At 33.5% G+C, this 26,193-nt stretch overlaps 2 protein-coding genes across 11 annotated transcripts in view; one reads left to right on the top strand and one right to left on the bottom strand.

The window, feature by feature from the left end:
• Positions 1 to 9,009, top strand: part of NSUN6 (NOP2/Sun RNA methyltransferase 6) — a 31,011-nt gene extending 22,002 nt beyond the window's left edge. For 4 of the 6 annotated variants that reach the window (XM_087712671.1, XM_087712668.1, XM_087712670.1 and 1 more), the window contains 6 exons: positions 1,084 to 1,203; positions 3,640 to 3,784; positions 5,391 to 5,539; positions 5,975 to 6,016; positions 6,654 to 6,779; positions 8,757 to 9,009. In XM_087712671.1, coding sequence (XP_087568797.1) covers positions 1,084 to 1,203; positions 3,640 to 3,784; positions 5,391 to 5,539; positions 5,975 to 6,016; positions 6,654 to 6,779; positions 8,757 to 8,963 — 789 coding nt within the window. In that variant the 3' untranslated portion in view covers positions 8,964 to 9,009. The remainder of the gene's footprint in view (positions 1 to 1,083; positions 1,204 to 3,639; positions 3,785 to 5,390; positions 5,540 to 5,974; positions 6,017 to 6,653; positions 6,780 to 8,756) is intronic. The other 2 variants (XM_087712672.1, XM_014062530.2) reach the window with 2 other exon arrangements.
• CACNB2 (calcium voltage-gated channel auxiliary subunit beta 2) overlaps positions 4,816 to 26,193 on the bottom strand; it is a 179,782-nt gene continuing 158,404 nt past the window's right edge. For all 5 annotated transcript variants that reach the window (XM_014062528.2, XM_014062529.2, XM_014062526.2 and 2 more), the window contains 4 exons: positions 20,554 to 20,705; positions 20,010 to 20,105; positions 17,563 to 17,748; positions 4,816 to 15,513 (listed from right to left, as the gene is read on the bottom strand). In XM_014062528.2, the coding sequence (XP_013918003.2) occupies positions 15,028 to 15,513; positions 17,563 to 17,748; positions 20,010 to 20,105; positions 20,554 to 20,705 (920 nt within the window). In that variant the 3' untranslated portion in view covers positions 4,816 to 15,027. The remainder of the gene's footprint in view (positions 15,514 to 17,562; positions 17,749 to 20,009; positions 20,106 to 20,553; positions 20,706 to 26,193) is intronic.

Here is a 26,193-nt window from a genome sequence, read left to right as displayed (position 1 = left end):
TTTTTCAAGGTTTTCTTGCAGAAAACATCAGACTTGGGAAGACCACTTCTCCAATCCTTGCTGTAAAGTTCAAACTTTATGGAGAAAAGTAGAATTTAATATATTGTTGTGTCATTTGTACATTTAAAGTAACGAGACATTTCTCAATTTATTGTGTTCCCACCTAAAGTATTCACAAATTGCCAGGTATTAATTTAAATTTTTTTTAACCTTGCGATATAATCCATTGCAAGTTTACCAAGAACTTCATTTTCAGTATCAGTATAATCTACTAAAGTATTGTTGGTGAAACGATTGAATCTTTCGATACTTGGCATCCACCAGGATTTTGTTTCACATAATGTTAATTGTTTTAAGTGCTTTTAATTCAAAATAAACCAAAATTAATCCTGCAAAATATCAAGCATAATTCTTTTACTATTTCTAAGATTGCCTCTGGGTCTCATCTAGTGTCTATAAGCAGGCTTAGAAAATGAAAAAGGGGATGAGTGTATCCGAAGACTTGGTTTGGAAGTATGGCGAGAGAGGGAGAAACAGAGCATACAGAATGGGAGAGGCTAGAGAATACCATGAGGAACAGTCTTATGAGACTGAGGGTAACCATATTCCCCACACCAACCATTTTGTTCAGGTACCTTTCCCATATGCATAAATTCTCAGTTATACCTACTCAGATTTTATCTACCAGTTAAGGACGAGAATATCTACCTCCCATAAGGAGAATGCTTGGATTTGGAACTTTCAGCATATATTGATTTATTAAACTTTTATATCACTTATCAACTCACAGCAGTTTACAATGTGATAGAGAAACACAGTTACAGCTGCCCAACAAAGGGCAACATCATACGTTAAAAGTTATAAAATAAGGATAGGAGCTAACCACAGGAGTCAGAACAAGTATCATCTACCTGTCAAAAACTCTGAGGAAGAGAAAATATTGACTTTAAAGGAATAGCTTCTTCTATCAAAAGACAGTTTAGAATCTTAGAAGAAAGGTCAGGCATAGATTCAGGAAAAATATTCCAGTATTTTTGTGATCTCTGGGTTATTAAAATATTTTTTTACCATTTCCTTTGCTAGAATTTGCCCTCATCAATTGTGAGTTATGTTTTAAATCCTCAGTCAGGACAGAGAGTCTTGGACATGTGTGCTGCTCCCGGGGGCAAAACTACCCACCTTGCAACACTAATGCATGATGAGGTGAGTTACCATACCTCCCTCCCTCCTTTCCTTTCCTTTCTTCCTTTTTCTTCCTTCCTTTCTCTTTCTCTATTTCTCTCTTCTTCCTTCCTTCTTTCTTCAAAGAAGCTTGCTTGTATTTTATTAGCTTATTTCACACATTGGCTGAAATTCACAGATAATTCAAAATAGCATAGCTTTCATACTTGAAATTTGTATATGCTTTCTAATTAAACAAGATATGTAGACTCACTAAAGGGACATTGATCTTGCTGAGTTACCACAAATCTACTAATACAAGAAATAAATACTAATGTGAAAATAGGCGTTTTTCTAACATATGCCCAGAAATATGTGAGGGGTATATATTTAATTAAAATTAAATGAGTTTAAATTCAATTTCTCTCCCTGATTTGTTTCCCTTCCCCTCCATTTTTTGAATTTTGCCCTATCCTACTTAAGCACATGCCGTCTATAAGCCATAAATAGCCATCCAGTGTAAAATACATTCTGGACTCTTACCTTGGAGAAAGAGTAGGCAGATTTTGACATAATACAAATTTAGCAAAAATTATTGCAACTAAAAATGCCAGGAAACTAAGAACTTTTAAGTGGGCAATCCAATAAACTATGAGTTTATAGACTGATGGATAAGTCTTGGGATATAATCCGAGTTGGGTTGAATTGGTGACTCTTGAAGAAAGCTACCTAGTTTATTTATCTGCTTATTGGGCTGAGGTCCTTCCTAGGTTGTTAGCAGGGAAATTATTTGTGCTGTGGTGGTAGAGAAAGGGGGTGATGCTATTGGCCTTGAAGTAAGTGGTAGTGCACTCTCTCCTTTAGACTATTCCTGGATCCAGCCATTTGGTTAACTTGACCTGTCTCCAATCTTCCCATTCTAGTTGCAGTGCCCCTGGAAAAAAGTAGATTATCTAGTCCCATATCATTCAGTTTTCGGTATTTAGAATGGAATCAGTCTCAGTTGGACTTGCATATAATCTGTGGCAGACTTGGATAGAGGTAGTGTATTCTTTCTTGTGCTCCTTGATTTCATGGCAAGTTTTTATGCATTCAATCTTGGTATCCTTCTGGATTTCAAATATTAGCAATTTGGAGCATTGTTTTACATGGTTCTCTTCCTACCTCCTGAGCCATTCTGATGTTGGCTGAAGAGGAATAGATTATACCCCAATCCCTCCTTTGTGGGATAACATAGGGCTTCTTAACACTTTCTCCCCTCCTGTTCAACATATACAAGAAACCATTAGTTTACTGGCCAGTTGGAGTTCAGTATCATCAATCTGCTAATAATACCAGTTATATCTGTTGACTCCAGGCTGGCCTATTGAGCTGCCAAGATTCTGTCTCAATGCTTGAAGGCTGTTTGGCCTGGATAGGGAGGGACATCAATGAAATTGATCAAAGCTATCAGGACCGAATGGTTGTGAATGTTAGGTCAGCTAGATTTAGAAATTTTTCATTTTTACCCTTGGATGGAATTAGACTTTCTTATTCAAGGGTGACGTGCAATCTAGGGATACTCCTGAACTCAGAGTTCTTACTTGATGTCAGTCTTGGCGAAGAGGGCCTTTGAACATCTCCATCAGTACTCAGTTGTATCCTTTCTTGGATCACGTGGATCTTCAGATAGTCACTCAAGCCTATGTCATTTCACAACTTGATTACTGCAATGCATTTTACATGGCGCTATCCTTGAAGATCACTTGGAAGTTTCAAAATGTAGCATCAATGTGTATAATCAGGAACATTGGTATGGCCATGTGATAACTCTACTGATGCGAGGTGTGCTGTTTGGCACTATGTGTCCAGTTAACTCATAGTTCTAATTATAACCTGGATGTACAGTAATATACATGTAATGCTGTTATGTTTAATGAACTGTTTAATTTTCCAGCATGGAGAAATTGACAGCACTCATAACACAATCCTGAAACATAGAAATAGTGTTCTACTTAAGTGTCTGTGTGGTGTTGCTTTTTTTTTTAATCCATTTGCATTCCTAAGTGTGTAGTTATTAGTGCAACCACTTAACAGATCTCTCCACAGAGACTATTAACAGAGACTATTAACATGGAAAAATTATAGCTTGACCTATGTTAAAGTATTTGAATGAAATATATTACGTTGTCTTGGTGAAATTTGTGATGAGTAAACTGTAACACATTAAGTCAAGCATTGTCGCTTAAGAAATGAGGAATGATGTGATGACTCAAATAGATGGAGAAAGTCACATTTTTCAGATGCAGGCATCAATTGTTCTTTGGAGCTATTTTTTCACATGTGTACTGAATTGGAGCTAAAACAGATTATACATTGTGTAAATCTGGTGCTTTATGCATTGCTCTTTAGTTATCTGAAATTATGTATATTGACCTTTACGTTAGCAGTTTTAACAGCTATTTATGTCATTCAAAACTTTTGATTTATAATTTTTAGGGGGAAGTGATAGCGCTGGACAAGATAGCGGACCGAGTGAAAAAGATTGAACAAAATGCTGCATTACTAAATTTGAATTGTATTAAAGCTTTTTGTTATGATGGTACCAAGGCGCTTACTGATAGCAAAATAGAGAATGGACAAGGTAATGTGACTTTTAACTATTGTTCATGGAATAAATTACAGGTTATGATATAAAGGTTAATTTGAATTTGATTTGGATGGCACAGTAAGATGCAATGTTTAAAATTATACACGTAGTCCTTGATTAACAAATCTAAGTGGGACTAGAATCTCTGTTTCTAAGTGATGTGGTCATTGAGCAAAGCATCACATGACTTCACTACTTAGAAACGATAGTTCTGGTAGCAATTGCACTTAGGATTATATACTGCCCTATAGGGCTTTACAGCACTCTATGGCGGTTTACAATGTAAAACATTATTTGCATATCCCCCCCCCAACAATCTAGTTCTCATTTTACCAATCTTAAAAAAATGGAAGAGTGAATAAACCTTGAGCCCCATCAGAATTGAACTCCAGGCTGTGGGCAGAGTTAGCTGCAATTCTATATTTTAATCACTACACTACTAGGGCTCCTAGTAGCCTGGTAGTATCACACACAGTTATTAGACTGAGGACTGTGCGCTATCAGGCAAGGACATCACACTTCTCTGCTGATGACCTTCATGTAGTCTTATGAGACCTAGACTGGGCACACCTCAGCAGTTGGAGGAAGAAGGTCAGCATGAAGGGTAAAGGCTGCAGAGGTAGGCATAGGTGGAGTGCTAGATAGCCAAAAGGGCAGACATGGGAAGGCAGGTATAGGTATGTAGGGTAATTAAGTGTATGCTGAAGTAATAAATGCTGATAGGCTGGCAAGCAATCAAATTTTGATCATATGACTGCAGAAGAGTTGCCAGCTGTAACTTCGAAGAGCATTCTGATCTACCATTTGCTTAATAATACCAGTACTGTAACTTACCAAATGATCATTTATGAGGACTTGGTATGAAAATTTCTGAAGCTTACTAGCTTCATAGGAGCAACATGGACTACATAAGATGGAAAAAAAGTGAGAAAGAAGGATCTACTTTTGTTAAAGTTATATTGCATTTTTAATCATTGTGTAGTGCAGTTTGGTGACTAAAGTAGGAAAATTACTTGTCCAACAGATCCTTAGAATGTCTTTTTAATGAACTTAATCTTTCCACATCAGTTGCTTCATAAACACATTTTGTCTTTCTACAAGATGTAACTTAAAATGTTAGTACTTAGATTCATTTTTCATCAATACAAGTGAAGTGTTGGTCTATTACACAGGATTTCAATACACATTAAATCTTGACTTCACATCATGATACAGATTTAAGGAGACTGGATCAACTTTTATACCAATTAAACAGGACACATTTTCTTGTTACATAGAAATAGAGTGGAAGGCAAAAGCAACTATAATTAAAATTTTGTAAGCTATCTGGAATCATCTATGCAGCTATAATATATAAATTTGTTTAATAAATAATAGTGATAAAAATTCCATCTAAATACAATGGCTATTTATAACAGTTAATTAAAAAGACTTTGAACCAATGCCAGTAGGGTTCAACTAGATTCTACTATATTAACTACATTGAATTGATAATGATTTATGGAATTTTAATTAAGTTCTCAGAAATTTTCATTAATAACAATTGGTTATGTAAAACATGCAAACTATAGTCTTTGAAATTTTTCTTTTCTTTTTGCAGAAGGACCTCCATTCTTACCTGAGTCTTTCGACAGGATACTTCTTGATGCTCCATGCAGTGGAATGGGACAGAGGCCAAATTTGGCTTATTCATGGTCTTTAAAAGAAATAACTTCCTATCAGCCTTTGCAACGCAAGCTTTTTAGAGTGGTATGTTTAATAGTAAAAACTATAAAATAAAATATGAAGAAGATGGATGGTAGTTGTCAATTGATTGCTGGGTTATTTTAAAAGAAATAAATTTTATTAAAATTAATACAAGCGACTGTCAAACAGAGTTGATATAAGATTATGTCTGATAAACTTTTTCTCATATCCTTACACCAGAAATAATTTAGTTTCAGGAAACAAATTTGTTAAAAGATTTTTTTTCTTTTCTTTACCTTGGCTATATAACAATTTCTGAAAAAAGGGTATGAGGGAAAAATCAAGATATTTGCTGTAATAGTGCAATTGCAACTTCAACTGTTTATTTGTTCAGATGTCTTCTGTTGTCTATTGGAAGACATTGAGCCAAAATGAAAGTAAAGTCTTTCATACAATTCTTTAGAGAAGGTGTCTTCAGTTCTTCTTTTTCTCCTAAAGGAATCTGGGAATTATTGGATCATCCTCGGAGAATACCTCCTGGTAAATAATATTTACCATTCAATCACACAGTATTGCTAGAAAAGGTTGGATGCAAATAAGAGGCAGGGTTGTGGAGATATACACCAAATAGTAAGAATTCTTCACTTTCAGCCACATTTCTATGGTGGTTCCATTATGATTAGTAGCCATGAATCTTTGAACACCAATATTATAATTAATGTGCACAGTGCCATTGACCTGTAGTGAAGCTTTTAAACTGCAGGTAATCCTTGACTTACAACCATAATTGACCCCAAAATTTCCATTGCTAAGTTAAATGAGTTGCATCCAATTGTGTGGCTTTTTCTGCCATTCTTGTTAAGAGACACACAGCAGTTCTTAAGCAAATCATGCATTTGTTAAGCTTCCCTCATTGAATTTGCTTGTCAGAAACAAGATGGGAAGGACATAAATAGTGATCACATTGTCACAGTGTATCTGTCCCCAATTTTGATTATGTGGATTGTGTGAGAATCATTCATAAATCACTTTTTTCAGCACCATTCTAACTTCAAACAGTTCCTAAGTAAATGGTTGCAAATTGAGGATTATCTGTAATTTATATCTTTTAAAAATAGTGTTATTTGTGAAATACTGGCAAAAATTCTACGAAGTGAAAATCTGATTGTCATCCTAGGCAGTGCAACTGCTAAAGCCAGGGGGCATCCTAGTATATAGTACGTGCACAATTACCCTTTCTGAGAACGAAGAGCAAGTGGCTTGGGCACTAGAAACTTTTCCTTGCCTCCAACTTAAGTCACAGGTAAGAACAAACTTCTTTGTAAAATTTCATCTACGTAACTTTGCTTTCCACTTTTATATTACTTTGTCAGTTGAAAACATCTTGTGGAAGAATTCACCTGATTGCAATTACATTTTAGTAGCTAAAAAAAATGAGCTGATATCAAGAAATATCTATTATGTTATCAAGAATCTGTCATTTCTTTTGTTTTCTTTTGGGAGTTAACAAATTTATCCCGCTGCCTAGGAAAAATATATTTTGTAATTTTTAAACTCACTTCCATATTTTGCTTACATCTGTAGAGGGTCAGTTTGGTGTAGTGGTTAAAGCATCAGATGAGAAACCAGGAGTTCTACCCCCACCTTGGACACAAAGCCTGCAGGGTGACCTTAGGCTAGTCACTCTATCTCAATCCTAGAAGGGAGACAATGGCAAACCACTCAGAAAAAGCTTGCCAAAAAACCTGAAAGGACTTGTTCAGGCAGTCTCCAAGAATTAGAGAGTTTAAGGGGGGGGGGGGGGAAATAGAAAGGAGCATTTGAGAAGGCATTAATTGTATATCTTGCTAAATCATGGTTTATCTCTGCACACAACTAGAATGAGCTTTTTTAGCCAACTTCCTGTCCTGAACAGCTAAGAAACATTCCTCAATTATTATGTGATTTCATAAAAAATGGTGTAGCATTTTTTAAACTTTAGAGATTGGGTGGGTTTTAAAACAAACTCTGCGTGGTTAAGAAGCCAACTTAGACTGAATGTTTTATTTCTTTTTGAACTTCACATTCTGTAAATTATACAAATGCTAAAATGAAATACTTTGGGAGGGAAAGTAAACAGTTCAATCTACTTTAGAAAGCTGAACTGATTTTTGCTGGGGCTAGCTATATATGGTATCTTAGAGGGAAAAAAGCACACAATACTGCAATAGGCTTTTAGTATCAGGAAGAGTTTTATACAAAGCATGCCCAATCAATATTATATATTCCTGCTTTAAATTACTGTTGTTGAGGTATTGAATCTAGTAAGGCCAAGAAATGGATTTTGTACTTAATTTACTGAGCCTTAAAGAATTGCCTTTGCATTTTTAGTACCCAAATTAAAATCAGATTTTTTTTTAAGCATATATATTTTAAGTATTAAAATTGACTTGCTAGGTTAAATGAGATTAGTTCTATCACCACCACCACCTCCAGGCATGAAAACTGACTGAGTGACTTTGGCGGAACCCCTCTCAGTTTTCCCAACCAATATCTAAGCGTAGTTGTGAGATGAATAGGAAGTAGGAGCATTGGGTATGTTGGTGACAAATAAAACAGTAAATGCAGAAGTTTAAAAAAAGCCTAATCCTGTATCTTCTACCTGCTTACTGGGGTGTGGACCCAGAGCCTGCAAACTGGCCAGCTGCTGTAACATTCATCAGAATAGATCTGACAGTTCTTATTTTGCATACCAATTTTCCTCCTGCAAAAGAATTGAGAGTAGCAGGAGGGCAACTGAATTCTATGAGACATATTCCCATATAAGGGTCTATGCAACTGCGGACTAAGTTTTAGTACATTTTTGTTACTTAACATAGGAATTGTTACTTCCACCTACAACAAAGGAACTCAAATTATTTTAGATGGCAACTTAATATAATCATGTCCCTTTTCATCTATATTTAATTTTTGCTATTAAATATAGATTTTTATGCTTTATTTTATTACATAGTATTTTATTGCAATGCTATTTTATTAGCATACTAATAGCATGATATATATAGAAATAAACTGTACCTATTGAAAACAGTTTGGTTGGCATTAAACAGTTTGGTTGGTTTTCAATTATTTTCTTTACGGAGATTAATAGCAAGACAGTTTTCTGCCTTAAAAATATTCCAATAATGTTCTTGCAAAGGTAGAGCTAGTATGCCGACCTTTATAAATATCATCTTCTGTTTTAAGTTAAATAATGACCAAGCAAATAACCAATTGTTCCTTTTATTTTGCTCCCTAAAAGGAGCCCCATGTTGGCGGAGAAGGCATGATGGGAGCTGGACTGTCACCTGAGCAGCTGAAACTGCTACAGAGATTTGATCCATCTGAAATTATTTTGCAGGGAATTGACTGTTATTTTTTGCAAAATGTCAACTTTGAGGATTTGATACGCCTGGCAAACAAAGACTGTATAGGATTTTTTATTGCAAAATTTATAAAAGTGCAGTGAAAATTGCTTTATACATCAATGTAAATAAATCTATGCTTTCTTTTTAGCCTTTGGAGTGTTCCAAACTGCTTTGTGCTCCAGCTATGTTGCTAAGCCAACAGTCTGACGACATAGTTGCTATAGCAGCAGTAAAATCAGCCAGCTGTTTCTCCTGGGAGAAATCCTCAGGTTGGAGAAACAAGTCTAAGGAAATGGGCCATTTCAATTTGGAAAGTTTCAAGTTTCATTTGGTTTTACATTTAACAACAGATCACTAATTATGGAAACTTGTTTGCTCAGTTTGCCCATATGGTTTTGTTTACTATCACACACAGTAGCAATCTTACTTTCAAACTACTGAGTTCAAAATAAAGTTTGAATGGATTTTAATAAACTTTATGACCCTGACCCATGGGCTAGATTTGTCACACTCTGGCCACGCCCATACCTGGTTTAGCAAAGGGGGAAAGTCCTGATACATCATGTGATGCCACCGTAATGATGCGAGTTTGACATCCCTACTTTATAAAATCTAACAGATTGCTTTTGAAAAACAATTTTATAATATTAAAGAATTTCATTTAATCAGAACTGGTATTAAGTGAGCATCTGACTGCTAATTATGATTAATTTGAGAGCTTTATAAATGCTTCTCCACAAAATTATGTGTTTTGCTTGGGTCTACCAGCACAACAGTGCATGTTCACTTATGATATCAGGAATGCTAACTGTTCAAACATCAGATGTGTTGTATGTGATTCGGGCGCAGAACCAAAGAAGAAATACTGAGATGAAGCAACAAGGGAAATCCTCTAAATACTCATGTCCTTCTTAAATTTTAGTTTCCCTTTAAAACCATTGGTGATTTTTGCCATGTTGGAGATAAAGCAATTGTACAATTGTGTATGCATTGTATGAAAAACTCTCCACTAAGACCCAGTGTTTTAGTGCTTGTATTTTAATATGTTTATGTGTCAACATTACCCACATCAAGTTTAATTTTATTTTTCTTATTTATGGTCTCCTTATCTATTTTAGCAGCCCCCCTCAAATATAAGGAAGTTGACTAGTTTCATACTGTATCATTTTGGTTACACTTTTTCAAGTTTTATGATCCTTTTTTTGACAAACATGAATAAGAATAGCAGACTTGCATCTTTTATTTATAAAAGGTTTTAATTATAATGTCCTACTAAAATCTTGCTATCTAATGTTGGGCAAGGGAATAGAGTTTTGTAATATATGCTTATGTGATTTAAAAAATTGCAGAATTTGGAGTAAAGTTATAAAAATATCTCAAATATCTGCAACAAAAATAGGCATTGGATACTAGTTGAAAAGCGATAGAAAAATAGAACAATTAGAAACATTAATCTGTTTCCTTATGGAAGTAAAATAGAAATAAGGGGACAGAATGCTTGGAATCACTTGTTCAGGGATAAAGTAATGTGGGCTTACGGATATTCAACTTCAACTCATAATGTTTGCTGCAATTTTTCCAGATAGTGTAATCTGTTACCTATAAATAGTGAATAGAGCAATATAAAAAAACCTAAAGTATAATCTGATTTATGTTAGTTGATATATCTGATATGTTCTGTTTGTATGCAATGGAATTCAGATGAATGATTCCAGTTCTGAAAAAAATTGTCTCAGAGATCACAGGCCTTTAAGCACCAATGTGATTTGGTTAAAATAAACCTGCTTAGTAAAGTAGAATAAAACTTTAACAAAGGTAAAATATCTAATGGAATTCATGCTTGCTGAAGACACAAAACATCTTTTAAGCTGCTGAAGAAAAATGAACTAAGAGTTGTAGCATTTAAGCATCTAAAGATCAAGTTAGAAAGTGAGCATCTAGCAAAGCTCAACTCGAGAATCTATTGACAAGAGGTATGTGGTTATGTTATACAAATTAATACTTTATATGTGTTATATAAAGTATTTTTGTTGTCTTTGGAACTATATTTATGATTTGCAAAAATGGGTATTATAACAATAAGTATTACATCCAGGAATATTTGGAGATAAAGTGTTGTACAACTCAAATGTTCTTTTAGAGTTCCATTAATCTATAATACTCTTTTTTCAGTCATAGGCAGAAATCTTAAAAAAAAAGATCAGCTACTACTTTGATAACAGAAAGAAACTGCATTGAAAGGAGATCTGAAGCACTTCATTCAAAAAATTACTTAAATTATAAAATCAAGCTTTTTCAATATGGAAATATAGTAATTTCTGTGTGTCAAAGTTTTGAGTAAATAGCTTCCTAATGGAGAACCCGTTATCATAAAAAGGATAGCTACACAATTTCTTCCACATTTTTAAATGTAATTGGCAAAAATATGGTCATTAATTGTAGTTAACTCTGAGAAACCTGAACAAATATAAAATGCTACAGCTAGGTTAATCTCTAGAGTTCTCATAACACCCATTTTGAAATCTTTATACTGGCTGTCAGTTTGTTTCTGTGTACATTATGTTGCTTATTTTGAAAGTCCTCACTCTTTTATATTTGAGGAATGCAAGATTCATCCCACTCAATCTTCAGAGATCCACCTCCAGTAGTGTCTGGCTTGGAATGAATTTTTTTATTCATTTTTGCTCCATCTTTGTTTGTGGAAGTCATTTCTCAGTGCAATTGATTGGCTCCCACCCATATGATCTTACAAACATACAGGACCTCTGTCTACTGTCCTACAAAGCACAATTGTTTATTTTAAATGTTTTTCTTCTATCATAATTTATTTTAACCTAAGATTTTATGTATCTTTTATATTTTAACTTGTTGAGGAAAACAAATTGGTATCAGTATGATCTCTCATATCTATAGAGCTGAAGGGGAAATTATTCCTAAGCTTGTAAAACTCTTGCTTTTATTCATTCTGAAACATCCCAAAATATGCATAAGGGAAGATCTACATTTTAGTTTTAATATCAATACACATTTCTATGTTGAAAAATAAGAACCTGGATATTTGGGGGCTTTGGAAACTTAATTGGGAAATGATTCTCCCCCGCCCCCACAAACAAATTGAACTAGCAGTAGAAGTCTAGATCATACAAATACTGGCAATCCAGACTATGGTAAATAATTATTTTGCTCTACTCTGCCTTGGTTAAGTCTCACTCGGGATATTGCATTCAGTTCTGCACCTGCCAACTTAAAAAACATACAGATTAATTATTTTCTGTTGTTCATCCCCCAGAGTCATTTGTTGGTGAGATGGGTGGCTATATAAATTTTAAATAAACTGAAGCAAGTCCAGAGAAGGACCACCAAGACAATGAAAACTAAGTTCTATGAGGAACAATTAAAAGATCTAAGTAAGTTTAATTTGAAAAAGAGAAAATTTACAAGGTACATGATAGTGGTCTTCAAAAATTCTAAACGCTATTACATTGTAAAGAGTTAAAACTTATTCTGATTTGCACCAGAAAGTAAAATTAAAACTGATGGAATGAAATTTCAAATATATAGATTAGGTATTAGGAAAAGCTTCTTGAAAATAGGTACCAGTGAATGAAGTGCTTTCTACCCCTTCACTGGACTTTTCAAACAATCTGGATAATCATCCATTAAAAATATTCCAGTGTTTCTATGATTCTAGAAAAAACATGCATAGGGTAGCAATGGTAAACCTTTTTTATATTTTTGCCAATAAAACTACATGGGTATATCCATTATGTCCCAAGGAGCTGACTTCAACTCAAAAGAGACATTACTTTTCATGTTCTTTTAATTCTGTAACTATATATTTCCTGATAATTACTCTTTGGAATTACCAGTTTGCACTTGTTTCTCTTTTCATACTTTAGTTATCTTCTTTTTTATGTATATGTATTTCTTTGTAGCCACAAGATTCTAATACAAAATTTGGTCTTGTAGCTTGGATATTAGAATGAAAAGTATGAAGTCAAATACTAATTTCTTCTGCAACAGAGATTTTTACATTTTAAGACACTATGTACACAGTTAATTTACGAATACAACACTGAAATACTACCTGCAGTACATTTTGTAACTATGCCTACATTTGGAGAATTTACCCCAAATATTTCAATATGTTGCATATTTATGAAAGACTTTCAACTTTTATACATGTTAAGGAGAATTTTCAGGAGAGTTGAATACATGTTTTTAGCTACAATGATCTTCCCCTCCCAATATAAATAAATATCTTTTATGCTATGTATGTTAAGTCAATTTGCTTAATATTATTCCTTTATTCTTATTCTTTTCTATAATACTTATTTAATAAAGATGCTGGGCAGAACTAAATATAGCCTGTCTATGTGTGATGAATGTAAATACACACACACACTCACACACACACACACTCACACACACACACATTCCTCATGCATGGATTGGCTAGATTTAGTTCTATCCAGGATCTTTATTGTAAATATATATTGTAAATACTACAATTATTTACAGTATCACTTGAAAAATGCAATGACAGTATTATTGTAGTATTATTTGTTTCTGACAAAAATGTAGAAATTATAATGGTTCAGCAACCGTGTAGCAGTAAAGCCCATAAGTAAAAGTTAAATAAACAAATTGATTAGAATAGAAAGATGGTCAAATATAGAAAAAAGCAGAGAAGCTACAAAATTTATTTTCCAACAAAATAACTCCCCACAAGTTGTGTAAACTTGTCTTACTAAACAAACACCCTAGAACACAAAAAGTTTACATTTCCAGTGAAACACTCAGTCACATTTGCTTATGTTTTTAACTTTCCTGGATCCTCAAAAAATAAAATAAAATAAAAAGCCAGCAGATTGATGTTTTCCCAATTACCTGTTAGTTGTAAACTTTCCCATGTCACTTGCCTGCAATCTTGAGCTTCTGAGTTAAAAAACAGCAATGAAAAAATAAAACCACAGAGATTTTAGAATAATCTATACTTGGAGCTGATTGATGCATTATGATTTAATCCTAGTTTCCACATTCAGGTGCTGTGATCAAGCTTGAAGCAGATGATATGCTTCTATAAAAAGAATAACCATCCATATCTCCTCCTTGACAAGATATTATACCTAAACTTAAACATATGATAATTATGGCAGATTCATAAGATATGGGATGATCCTCAGGTAATTTTAATAATCTCTCCCCGTCCCTCTCTCCCTTTCTCATACACAATACAAACACACACACTCTCATTCAGGCACACACATGCTTATACATGTCAACCGTTGCCCGTCAAGTTGATAAAAAAACCTGTGCTGTCAGAGCAATTGGTTAAGTAGTGTGCACAGCAGGACCATTTATAGTGTCACATTATTTTTGCCATAGATTCTAAATGCAAAGATGATACGTTTGCAAGAAAAATCCAGCATGTTATCTAAAGTGGTCAGTCCTATTTACACTAAGTATAAGAATGTGTGTCTAGAGTAAACAGTGCTACCCATTTTTCAGTTGCCCATAATTCAAAAGCAAATCTGCTGATTTGGCATTAGGATTCTAAAATAGTGTGATCAATCTTATGTAAGGAGGTGCCTGCAGAAATAACATTTATAAACTGTCTATACAGTACACAGTACCAGTATATAGAAAAGATATTTTGACTTTATGATCCCCTGTGTATAAGGCAAGACTGAATTCTGTTTCAAAATGTAGTCCACCAGAGGAACAAGCAACAGAAATCAATATGTCAAGAGCCTATAGATTTGTTTTTAAAAAAGAGCTATTGATAGCTTCAATTTGAATATGCTGATTTTGGCTAGCTGAAAAATGGGGAAAAGTATTAAACATCAACTGTATTTTGTCTAAAAACAGTAGCACAACCTTGATGGCAACAGATATCTGTTCAAATGGCAGCTACAAGAATCAGTTTGGGGGGAAAAAAGCATAGCATAACTTCAGAAATTCTGTAGTTGCACTATGCCAATGAGTTACAACCTTAATCAAAATGAATATCCTATTATATATCCTCAATTTGAAAGTACCAGCACTTTAAAATCAGCATACAAGGTGTACTACATTCTGCAGTGGAAAAAAAAATCAAGATTATTTTAAGGACCTTTCTCATACCCAATTTCAAAAGAAACACAAAACTGTCAGAGGCAGGTGTTACTGATGGATATACACATCTCTCTTCCATTCCACAGTGTCACTACGTTTCTTAGGTACCACTTCTCCATCCCTGTCACAATACTGGTCCCTTGATTTATGGCGGCTACGTTGTTTGTTGCCTTCATTGTGGTCCTGCTCTCTGTCCCTTTCCTTTGATCGATGCCTTGATTCTCGATGTCTGTGATCACTGACCCCATGGGTTTCATCCTTGTGATTATGATCTCTTTGAGAATCATAGGGTTCATGTGATTGGTCCTCTTTTGGTTCTACACATGCTGAATCTTTGTTGTCTTGTGTTTCTGAGTCAATAGTTTCTTGTCGAGATAAACCACGGCTAGTTCCACTACGATGGTTATGATGATGTCCTGAAGAGGAAGAGCGATGCTGAGATTTTCTGGTAGTTTCAACTTTTGTTTCTTCTTCTCCCTGTGAACCAGTTCTTTCAGTGGTTGATTGCTCATTCCTCTGATCAACCTGAGATCCCTGATCAATATAACAAAATGGTAAATATGCATTAGAAAAATGCCTTTTCAAATCATTGATGTCAGTCTTCACAATTCCTGAGCAAATTTGTACTGAGCAAATATGCTTTAGAATAGTAAGTTTAAAGCAATTATTTATTGCTATCCACTCAGACTAATTTAATAATTCAAACTTTATCATCAGCATTTTTTTATAGCATAAGTGAAATTTCATTCCAAAAAGAAAGCGATCAGTCCTTATTTATTTACTAATTTATCCTAACATCTGGCAGTCATGCTAATTTCTGTTTGATCCCTTCTCTGAGCCTAGGCACCACACAAAAGAAAAAGAAATAATCTGGCAATACAAGAATGAACCAGGCATGAAATAAGCCTCAGAAAAAAAATTGGAGCAGGCATCAGTGGGGAAAAAAATCACTGCAAACAGCAGAACAATACTTGTTAAAGACAGTATTTTGTTCTTAAAATAAGAATTATTAAGAATTCAAGCTCTATATATACCAGCAATTGAAAATGGAAATAAAATAGGACAAAGCACAATCAAATCTCATGTTCATCACCATAAAAAAAATTCTTAAAAAATGGCAATTAATTACCTTAGTTTAGAGATGTAGCTTTATCAGTCTTTTACTAATTTCAGCAATAAAATCACTTAAAAGCAAATAAAAAAACCTTCAGTTATTGTGAAAAATATGCTAATATTCTGGTTATCCAGTCTGCATGATCAAACCTAGAGTTAAATTAAGTTAAAGCAAGGACAGAACTGTTCAGGCATATTATAAATTTATAATTTCTAAGAAAATAATTTCTTCTTAACTTTGAAACTGGTACTTGGTCTCCAGAGAATATTACATCTAATTTGGTAGATATGCAAGTGGATTGTTAACGAAGAATCTTGGTTTCAGAGCTGAATTTTATAATGGCAATTTCCCCAATTTATTCCATGAGAGTCAACTTGATTTTTTCTTAAAAAGACCACAATATTTTCTATTATTGTTAGTTTTCAAAAATATTTTAGAGAGAAATATTAATGGAATGTTTTAAATGTAGGGGACATCTATAATAAAATAAAATAATTTTATTTCATATTTATTTATTTACCATCTTTATTGGGAATGTTTCAGATAATTCATTTGCCCTTCTGCTATTCTCACTGTCTTTTGCAGAAGGCAATAGGTTATGCAACATAATAGAACAGGTGATGATATTGCAAGAGTTGGCAAATTTGCAGGATTTTGATCCACATCACATTACACAGGTGTAAGATATAGGATTGAAATTGTTTATATATTTTTTTAAAAAAATCTGTCTTGTTTTTATAAATAACTCGAGTCAGGAAAACTTCTTTCTCCTCCTATTTTTCCCACAGCAAACAGCCTGTGAGAAGAGTTGGACTAAGACAGAGTGACCAAGAAAGTGGTTCAAAGTCACCTAGTTGACTTTCATGTCTGAAATGGGACTAGAATTCACAGCTGCCTGGTTTCTAAGCTGGGTACCTTAATCATTAGACCAAACTGATTTTTGAAAGCTACAATTATATTTATAACATAAATAATGATGTAAAAAGGGTGTGGAGACTCTAGAAAGAGTGCAGAGAAGAGCAACAAAAATAATTAGGGAATTGGAGGCTAAACATATGAAAAATGGTTATTGGAATTGGGTATGTCTAGTTTAATTAAAAGAAGGACTAGGAGTGACATGATGGCAATGTTCCAATATCTCAGGGGCTGTCATAAAGAAGAGAGAGTCAAGCTATTCTCCAAAGCACCTGAGGGGAGGACAAGAATGAGTGGAAACTAATCGAGAAAAGCAATCTAGAACTAAGGAGAAATTTCCTGATTGTTAGTTGTAGGTACAACTTGCCTCCAGAAGTTGTGAATGTTTCAACACTGGAAGTTTTTAAAGAAGATTTTGGATAACCATTTGCCTGGTGTAAGGTTTCCTGCCTAAGCAGGGGATTGGATTAGAAGACCTCCAAGGTCCCTTCCAACTCTGTTATTCTGTTTTCCCAATAACCAACCCATTGTATTGCATTTTTAAATGACCATACCTGCAAATTAACATTTGGGCCTGGATTGATAGGAAGAGTGGCAGATGCCAATGTGCGAGTGAGAAGCTGATTGGAAGGGTGGCTGATAGTAGGATGTGTGGCCTTCCAGTATGCTTCCAAATAGTCAGCTAGGTGTTCACAAGCATCTTCAAGCTGGTTCTCATCCAAAATCACATCAAACATTTCCTTATCAGAGGAAAAAAATGTGGAAAAGCAAAATCTCACAAACAATATTAAACAAGTACAAAAGCAGAAAATACATGATTTTAGAATAATTAATTTAATGTTAATATGTGGCTTGTTTTGAGGACAAAAGTAAATCACATTTACCCTTTAGAATTTTTATTTAGAAATTTAGAAAAAGACTGTGTGCTTAAGTCCTTTGCTAAATTTAGAGCAATAATATTGAATCTTTCAGTTCTATCAAAAGGTAAAAGGTAAAGATTTCCTGTCCAGTCATGTCTAACTCTAAGGGGTGGTGCTCTTCTCTGTTTTTTGGTGGCCAACGTGGCTATATGCCAAAGCTACATGGAACGCTATTACCTTCCCACCAAGTGGTACCCATTAATCTATTCACATTAGCATCATTTCAAACTGCTAAGTAGATTAGCAGTTGGTGCTAATAGAGTTGGTGCATGGAACGGGAGCTTTCCAGCTGACAAACTTAGTGTCTTTAAATACTGATCCAATGTGCTCCCATATATTTGGGGAACTTATTTATAAATTATATTATATTAGAATTGAACAAACTGACATCTAATTAGTTTGAAAATTGTTTAGAAAAGGATTTCCAACAATAAATTAAGATTCAAGACAGAATAAATATGAAATGAAAACCAATTTAAATTAAATAATTAATCTTCAATCCAAATTAAAGAAGATTTGCTTAAATTATTCTATACATGGTACTAGACTCCATATAAAATGGCTTATATGAACAAAAATAACCCCTTTTTGGAATAGTTATGGGGGGGGAAAACATATTTGCACTTGTCATGATCATGCCCCCTTGTTTTCTATCTTCTCTGAGATGTTTTCTGAGATTGGTAAATCTAAAACTATGTATCCAGAACTTGCTTCCCTAAATATACTTTCAGCGATTAAGGCAAATATTTGGGCCAAATAATTTAGTAATTATTTTAATCAACACGGTATGCCACTAGAATGTCCATAGCTAAACACTGGAAAAAATTATGGCATTGGGATTCTGGTGCCAGAATATCTGATGTACTGCCATAGCAGAGAAATTGACCTATACTTTATAACTGCCATTAATCAAGTTAAAATTAAAGTTTTCTCAAATATATGGTCCGGTTTTATATCTATTGCTAACTGCAGGAACAATAACAGTTTTACCTCAGATGAAAATAATAGAAATCATATTTGGTTTAATATATCCTTTTTCTTGTCTCCCTTTTTAACCATTTTAAGAAATATTTTTTAAAAATCTCACATTTGTATCATTCTGATTTCAACTACCAAAACAGAACAAAACAAAAACAGAATGATTTCTCACACTGAAATACATTCAGAAATTAAGATTATACAATGATATTCAAAAGTAATTGTACTGTATATGAAAATATGTGTTTTCTGTGCAAGCCTTCTCCTTTATCCAGTTGATATAATATACTGTTTTGGAACCAGAAAACAGTATATTGGTCATTTAAGTCTGGCCAGCCTCAAATGGACAAAGAACTTCATCTGAAATCTCCAGGGTGACAGGGACAGTCCATTCTGATGTTTGAGAGGTGATGAAAGAAAGTGTCTAGAGCCAAGGTGGCGCAGTGGTTAAATGCAGCACTGCAGGCTACTGCTAGATCAGCAGGTCAGCGGTTCAAATCTCACCGGCTCAGGGTTGACTCAGCCTTCCATCCTTCCGAGGTGGGTAAAATGAGGACCCAGATTGTTGGGGGCAATATGCTGACTCTCTGTAAACCGCTTAGAGAGGCCTGAAAGGCCTATGAAGCGGTATATAAGTCTACTGCTATTGCTATTAGTGTCTACAAGGTTTAGGACAGAGGTGGGGAACTATGGTCCCTTTATGACTTGTGAACTATAACACCCAGAATTCTTGAGCCAGTTTAGGAGATAATGTTTTACCTGAAGCTCCTAAATAAAAAAGAAAAACTAAGAATATTAGCTCTACACAATGACATAACATCCTGAGCAGGATAGAAAGAAGTCCAAATTAAGATTGCCCATTTAAGAGGAAAACAAAGGAGAGATGTTGGCTATTCTTTATCATACCTGTAAATAGCTGATTTGACCATAGCTGATTTGATCACTGCATTTCACACAGGCTACTTCATTTACTGCCTACTATTGCACCCATTACTGAACCAAAAGATTTTTGTTCTAATAGCAAATATTTGCCACAATTATAAAACAGGAAAGCTTGGAAAAATGTTTTTTTTCCCTACACATATATATTAAGAATGACTCACTGGAGGGCACTGAGCCAGTTTATCAGCTGCTACCATTTGAACGTTAAGGTGCTTAGCCTGAGATTTGCCTCGGGATTTTATCAGTCTTTGTAAAACCTGTGGAAAAGATACTATAGTTAAAATAGAAGTTAATGAGAAAATGAAATAGTATAGGATATACTATACAGCTTTAATTTTAGAATGTTCTAATTAATTAATTCCAGTGTCTTAAAGTAATAATGACTACATGGAGTATAGTGTTATATGTATTCAGGAGAAGACATTTATCCTTCTCAAATTTTACTTCTGAACTATGAAGTTATTACTTACTAGAAACTCTTTCATCAATTAATTATGTAATATAGGATAGTCTATCTTTCAATGAAATAAGAAATGTAAAATTATGTTAACAATTCATTAAAAGCTCCCATTCAATTAAGATTGTTTTCAACATTCATTGGTTCAAAATGTCAATGTATTAATAGCAACAGTAAAAATCTACGTGCTTTCATGATATAATCACATAAAAGGAAAAAAAGGGAAACAATGAGACGAAATTATTTACCTTTGGAGAAGTAATCTTTACATATACTATAATGGGTGCCAGGGAAGTTTTGCTAAGTTGAGCAGGATGATTAATAGTATCAGCATCAAGTACTACCAACTGTAATGTTCTTGCTAATTCAAATATTCGTTCAATTTCACTCTGAACTTCAGCTGCAAAAAGTACAGACATACTAGTTAAACAATTGTAAAACAATTATTTAGCAAATAATACAATGCAAATATACAGGAACATTGAACATTTTTCTTTGGTTTTGTTGCATACACAACAAAATAGTTTAAAATGATTATGCTTCCATCAATATGTTTTCAATGTGTATATATACTCCTGAATTGCTGATAATCAGTCATGATATCCTTGATTTTGTATGAACAAGTATGAACAATTACCATTAACAGGTTTTTCCTTTGGAATGGCTGATTCAACATAATTCCTAAGTCACTGATGTAGTCTATTTTTTCATCAGACTGAATTTGGGGTACTAACAAAGCCATTTTCCACCACATTGGATACTTCTGCAGAAACTGATTTTAAAACCAAGGGAAAGCAAAATGGTCCTCACCCCATTTTTATCACTATTGTTGTTCTCACTATTTAATATCCAATTTCAGTTCTCAATGAAACAAGAAAATGCAGCTCTCTGTATTTTTATCAATAGTCATTTCCTATATGTAGGTTTCCTATAATTTTTCAATAGATTGCTGTCATCATTTTTGCAATAGTTAATTTTGTTGGCTGTCTTGATTATGCAATAGGAAGGTAAAATATGAATTTAAAAAGCAAACATTCTTACTGCTTTTCATATGTCATTAGTAGTTTACAAAAAAAAATCAGCTATCAGAAAAAAATCCACATATAATAGAAATATAATAGAAAGGCCCATTCAACTGTCTCCTTTCCTTTTACGTAAGCAGCAGTGGGAAATATTGTTACAATCAACTATATTTCTTTCAGAGCAGTTGACATCATATTAATGTACAGTTTATATAAGAGTTTTAATGAATATTAAATATTTAATGAATATTAAAACTTCCATCAATTTTAAACCAAGTGATTTTATAAAAGCTGATTAAGAGCCAGTTTGGTTTAATGATTGAGGGCAGGCTAAAATCCAAGAGAGTATATGTTCTACTCCTGCCTTAGGCACAAAGCCAGTTGGGTGACCTTGAGGCAGTCACTTTCAGCCTAAGGAGACAATAGCAAACTACTCCCAAAAAAATATTGCTAAAAAAAAACTACAGCGACTAACCAGACAGCCAATAGTGAGTCAAAGGCATAAAAAATAATTTTAAAAGGAGGCTGATTATATATATTTGAATATTTGATCGCCACAATATAGAAAAGATGTGGAGACTCTAGAAAGAGTACAGAGAAGAGCAACAAAGAGGATTAAGGGACTGGAGGCAAAAAATATGAAGAACAGTTGCAGGAATTGGATATGTCTAGTTTAATGAAAAGAAGGACTAGGGAAGACATGACAGCAGTGTTCCAATGTCTCAGGAATTGCCACAAAGAAGAGGGAGTCAAACTATTCTCCAAGGCACCTGAGGGTAGAACAAGAAGCAATGGGTGGAAATTAATCAAGGAGTAGCAACGTAGAACTGAGGAAAAATTTCCTGACAGTTAGAACAATTAATCAGTGGAACAGCTTGCCTCCAGAAGTTGTGAATGCCTCAACACTGGAAGTCTTTAAAAAGATATTGGATAGCCATTTGTCTGGAATGGTATAGGGTTTCCTGCCTAGGCAGGGAGTTGGACTAGAAGACCTCCAAGGTCCCTTCCAACTCTGCTATTGTATTGTATTGTATTTATATTAGTTTATTCTCAAAGTATTGTTTCAATTACAGATCCGATTTTGCTCATATACCTCATATGATAAGAGTTTTTCAGATGTTGTTCATAGGCTAACCTTGATTTTTCTAATTTGAATTTTTCAGTAAAATATTATTTGTATAAATGTGTGAATATAAATCTAAACATTTGTGTATACGTGTGAGTGTGTATATGTGTTCATATATGCGTGCATTCCTTATATTTTAAGGGAGATAAAATCACACTTGTAAAATGGGGAAAAAATGAACTATTATTTATTACTTCAGTTGATATAGATACCCACTCAGCAATTTGCCCCTCTGTAATGATAATTATAGCAAAATGAAAAGAGTAAGGCACAAGTCTCAGTGTAATGGAAAAGCTGCATTGCTGCGCCACTCAAATGAGTCCAGTCCTTTGTTGATAAAGTAGAACACTGAAACAAACTCTAGGTTACAGTAATGTTTTCTGCTATTCTTGTTGCTTTATGTAACAAATAAATATCAGGATATCTCTCCTACTGATTCTGTGTTTTTCAGATTGCAAAACAATATGATTCAGCACACAAGCTGGTTTACATGATTTAAGCTTCTGAAGACATTGTAGAAGCTAGAAAAATTGAGGATCCATTGTCCTCTTCTAACATCTACTTTGCCCAAACTATAAGCCTTCATTTTGGTCTTCTTGGCATCTAAAAGTCTGCTAAAAAATTGGAAAAAATAGAGGAAATCCAGTGCTGGATTTTCCTTCAAGGTTGGTGTACTTCCCTTAGTTGGGAAAATCCGACTCATTCATAGCCCTGGAATGCTTGGTCTAATTTGACTACTTCTGATCTTCATCTGTAAACATTATTGTTCAGATAAGTTATGATTATTAAATACTAAATAATGTATAGTATACCAAAAAATGGGGGGGATGCAAGAAAAAGGAATACAAATAGATAAACAATAGATTTACCTATCTCATGGAGCTTATTTATTTATTTTATTGTCCTTATTATTTTTACAAATAACTCAAGGCAGCGAACACATCTAATCCTCCTATTTTCTCCAAAACAACAAGTCTGGGAGGTGAGTTTATTTGAGAGTAAGTGACTGGTCCAAGATCACCCAGTTGGCTTTCATGGTAATAGGTTATTTCCAAAGATGCTTTTTCAAGAGGAAAAACTTTCTGTTTTTTCTTTGAAGACATTTTGCTTCTCATCCAAGAAGGTCAGGTCTAACCTGGATGACTGGGAATCTCCATAGACATTATAGGTTATAATTTTTCAAAATAAAATCAATCAAATGTGAATGATAATGTTCAACGGTTAAATGTTAAAAGATAATTTTAAAAGATTAAAAATTGTTATTAAACTCCAAACAAAGCATGAACAACAGAATTGTCAGACTATTTTGCTAAGAACGTACCTGGCTTAAAACCTGGCTTAAAACAAAAGGCAATGCAGCAAAAACAAATCTGCATGGCAGATACTGGTTTAACAATGAATATCATACAGTACCAGAAAAACATAATCACTGAAAAAATACGAAAAAATTAAATATTTCTCAAAAAATCTTATTTCCAGAAAATTACAGATGTTTTTCAGTAATATTATGATCTATGGTGACAAAAGAGTGAAAATGATACATTTTCATCAAACATCATTATTATGGCATTAGATACGCCTGTCACCCTTTTGCAATTAGTCTTAAATCACAACTGAGTTTCTGTTCCTTGAAGCACTGTTGTATTTTTCAAGCATAGTAATAAAATGGTAGTGTACTTTTTATTATTATTTTTTTAAATCAACAATTTTATTTTATTCAAAAATTAAAATCCAAATCCAAAAGGAAAAAAAAATTGAACAGAGACAAAGAAAAACTAAAAAACATCTGTTCAATTTTTTAATTTTGGATTTTATTTTTTTGAATAAAATAAAATTGTTTGAAAAAGTGTTTTTAAAATAAATATAACATCATACAGTGTATTTTCCAATGAATGTATATTCACTCTACTTCTATTTCATTTGAAAAATTTTCATTAAACAAATCCTAAAAATTCAGAAAGCTTGACATTTTAGAGAAAGAAAATAGTGTTATTCATATGATGCAAATATTGAAATGCTTAAGTAACCCAACATTAATTATCTTAACAAGAAAAAATAATAATGAATGTCAAGAGACTAGAAAGATTTCAAAACAGGAAGAATTGAATATTTTTTGGATAAGTTTTAATAATAACAAATTATTTTAAAGTTCTTAAAGAATGGCCTGACAATTAATCTATCTATCATGATGTCTCTTTTTTTTCAAATAAGGAAGCTATTTAGTAGCATCTCATAAAGAAAATGATACAGGCTCATCAAGAAATCAGAAATTCTGAGAAGAGAATATTATTCAGGATTGAACTATGGAGTCTTTGGCATTCTCTCAGCTTGGTTATTTATTTACGTTTCATTTATCATAGAAAATAATGACAAATATAAAGGAATACCACTGGGTGAAAGATTCTATCCCTGTGATTCTGGAGAATGGAAGCCTCTGGACATTTCCTTCTTCGCTAGTCTTTTTATAGTTACATTCCCACAAAATTTATTTTCCTGATAATTAATAGGTATCCTAGTCATTCTGACACTGTTTATCTTCAATGGCTGAAGTCGAAAGTATCATAGTTACAGCACAGGTAGTTTAGATTCTGAGCAGCAGCACTAACATTTTGTCAGAACCTGATGAATAAATCCATTATAATATTTTACACAATTAATGCACTAAATCTTTTTATATTATCACCTTGTTGCATTTTAATATCTAATGAATAGCCAGGGATATGTTTATGAGTCATTCTTAGCTTCCCTCCCATCCCCTCCTAATCAAGCTGAAAATAAGATCCTTTATATTGCAATAGGCCAAATTGTCTGTAAATAGATACAGCTACTAAGGTGGAAGAAAAAATGGATATAATAATATAAATTACAGACTGAATTTTAAACAATAAATTTTCAAGAGTGATTCAGTGTACTAAATTTAATTTGCATGAATCTTTGACAAAGAAAAAAAATTGCTGGATGAATTTTGATCATTACTTAATTATGTATTCATATAAATGTTCTAAAAACTATTTAGAGACCACAGTATAAAAACAATCTACACAATATAGACAGCAACAAGACAAACACAGCTTCAAAGGCAACATTTTCAAGGCAATGTACCCTTTTTGTGCATGCAACAATATAGGTACATGTAGCCCAATTCCACAATGGAAAATAGTGACCACAAACAGCGACATGCACATCTACAGTTTTGGACAGTGCAATACAGAATTTAAGAATTCTGTTATTTAAAACTCTAATTATCAAATATTTTATACCTATTGCAAATTGATTGCTAGCATTTAAAATTGGAAACATCTTCCAGAAAAAAAAATCCAGAAAAAACTATGATGACTTATTTTTGTCATTACAAAACCTTCTATCAGTAGCAGATAGTGATTTTGTGAGTACAATGCGTACTAAACACGCACAAAAGAAAAAAATAACTAGCAATTTTAGATACATACCCAAAACATCTGGAAAGGGAGGGCATTAATGAATGGAAAAACTCAAGAGAATCAGGATCTTGTCCAAAACATACAGAATGAGATACACTTACAAGAGCAACCAAAAATGTGGTGTTCATGGGAGCAAATAAGAAACAGGGTTGGATTTGAAACTGACAAAGAAATAAAGCAAAAGCCACATATTTGATTCAGAAGAGTTACAGATACTATAGACATACAGGATTGCATTATAGCTGCTGAAATTTAAACTCTGTTTTGAGTGAAGCATGTTTTTTTACAAAATAATGTATG

Source organism: Thamnophis sirtalis, unplaced genomic scaffold (assembly GCF_051295495.1).
Source record: "Thamnophis sirtalis isolate CommonGarterSnake01/CBP01778 unplaced genomic scaffold, rThaSir2_p1.2 scaffold_4, whole genome shotgun sequence".
Classification (NCBI taxonomy): Eukaryota; Metazoa; Chordata; class Lepidosauria; order Squamata; family Natricidae; genus Thamnophis; species Thamnophis sirtalis.
This window is presented reverse-complemented; position numbering and strand designations above follow the sequence as displayed.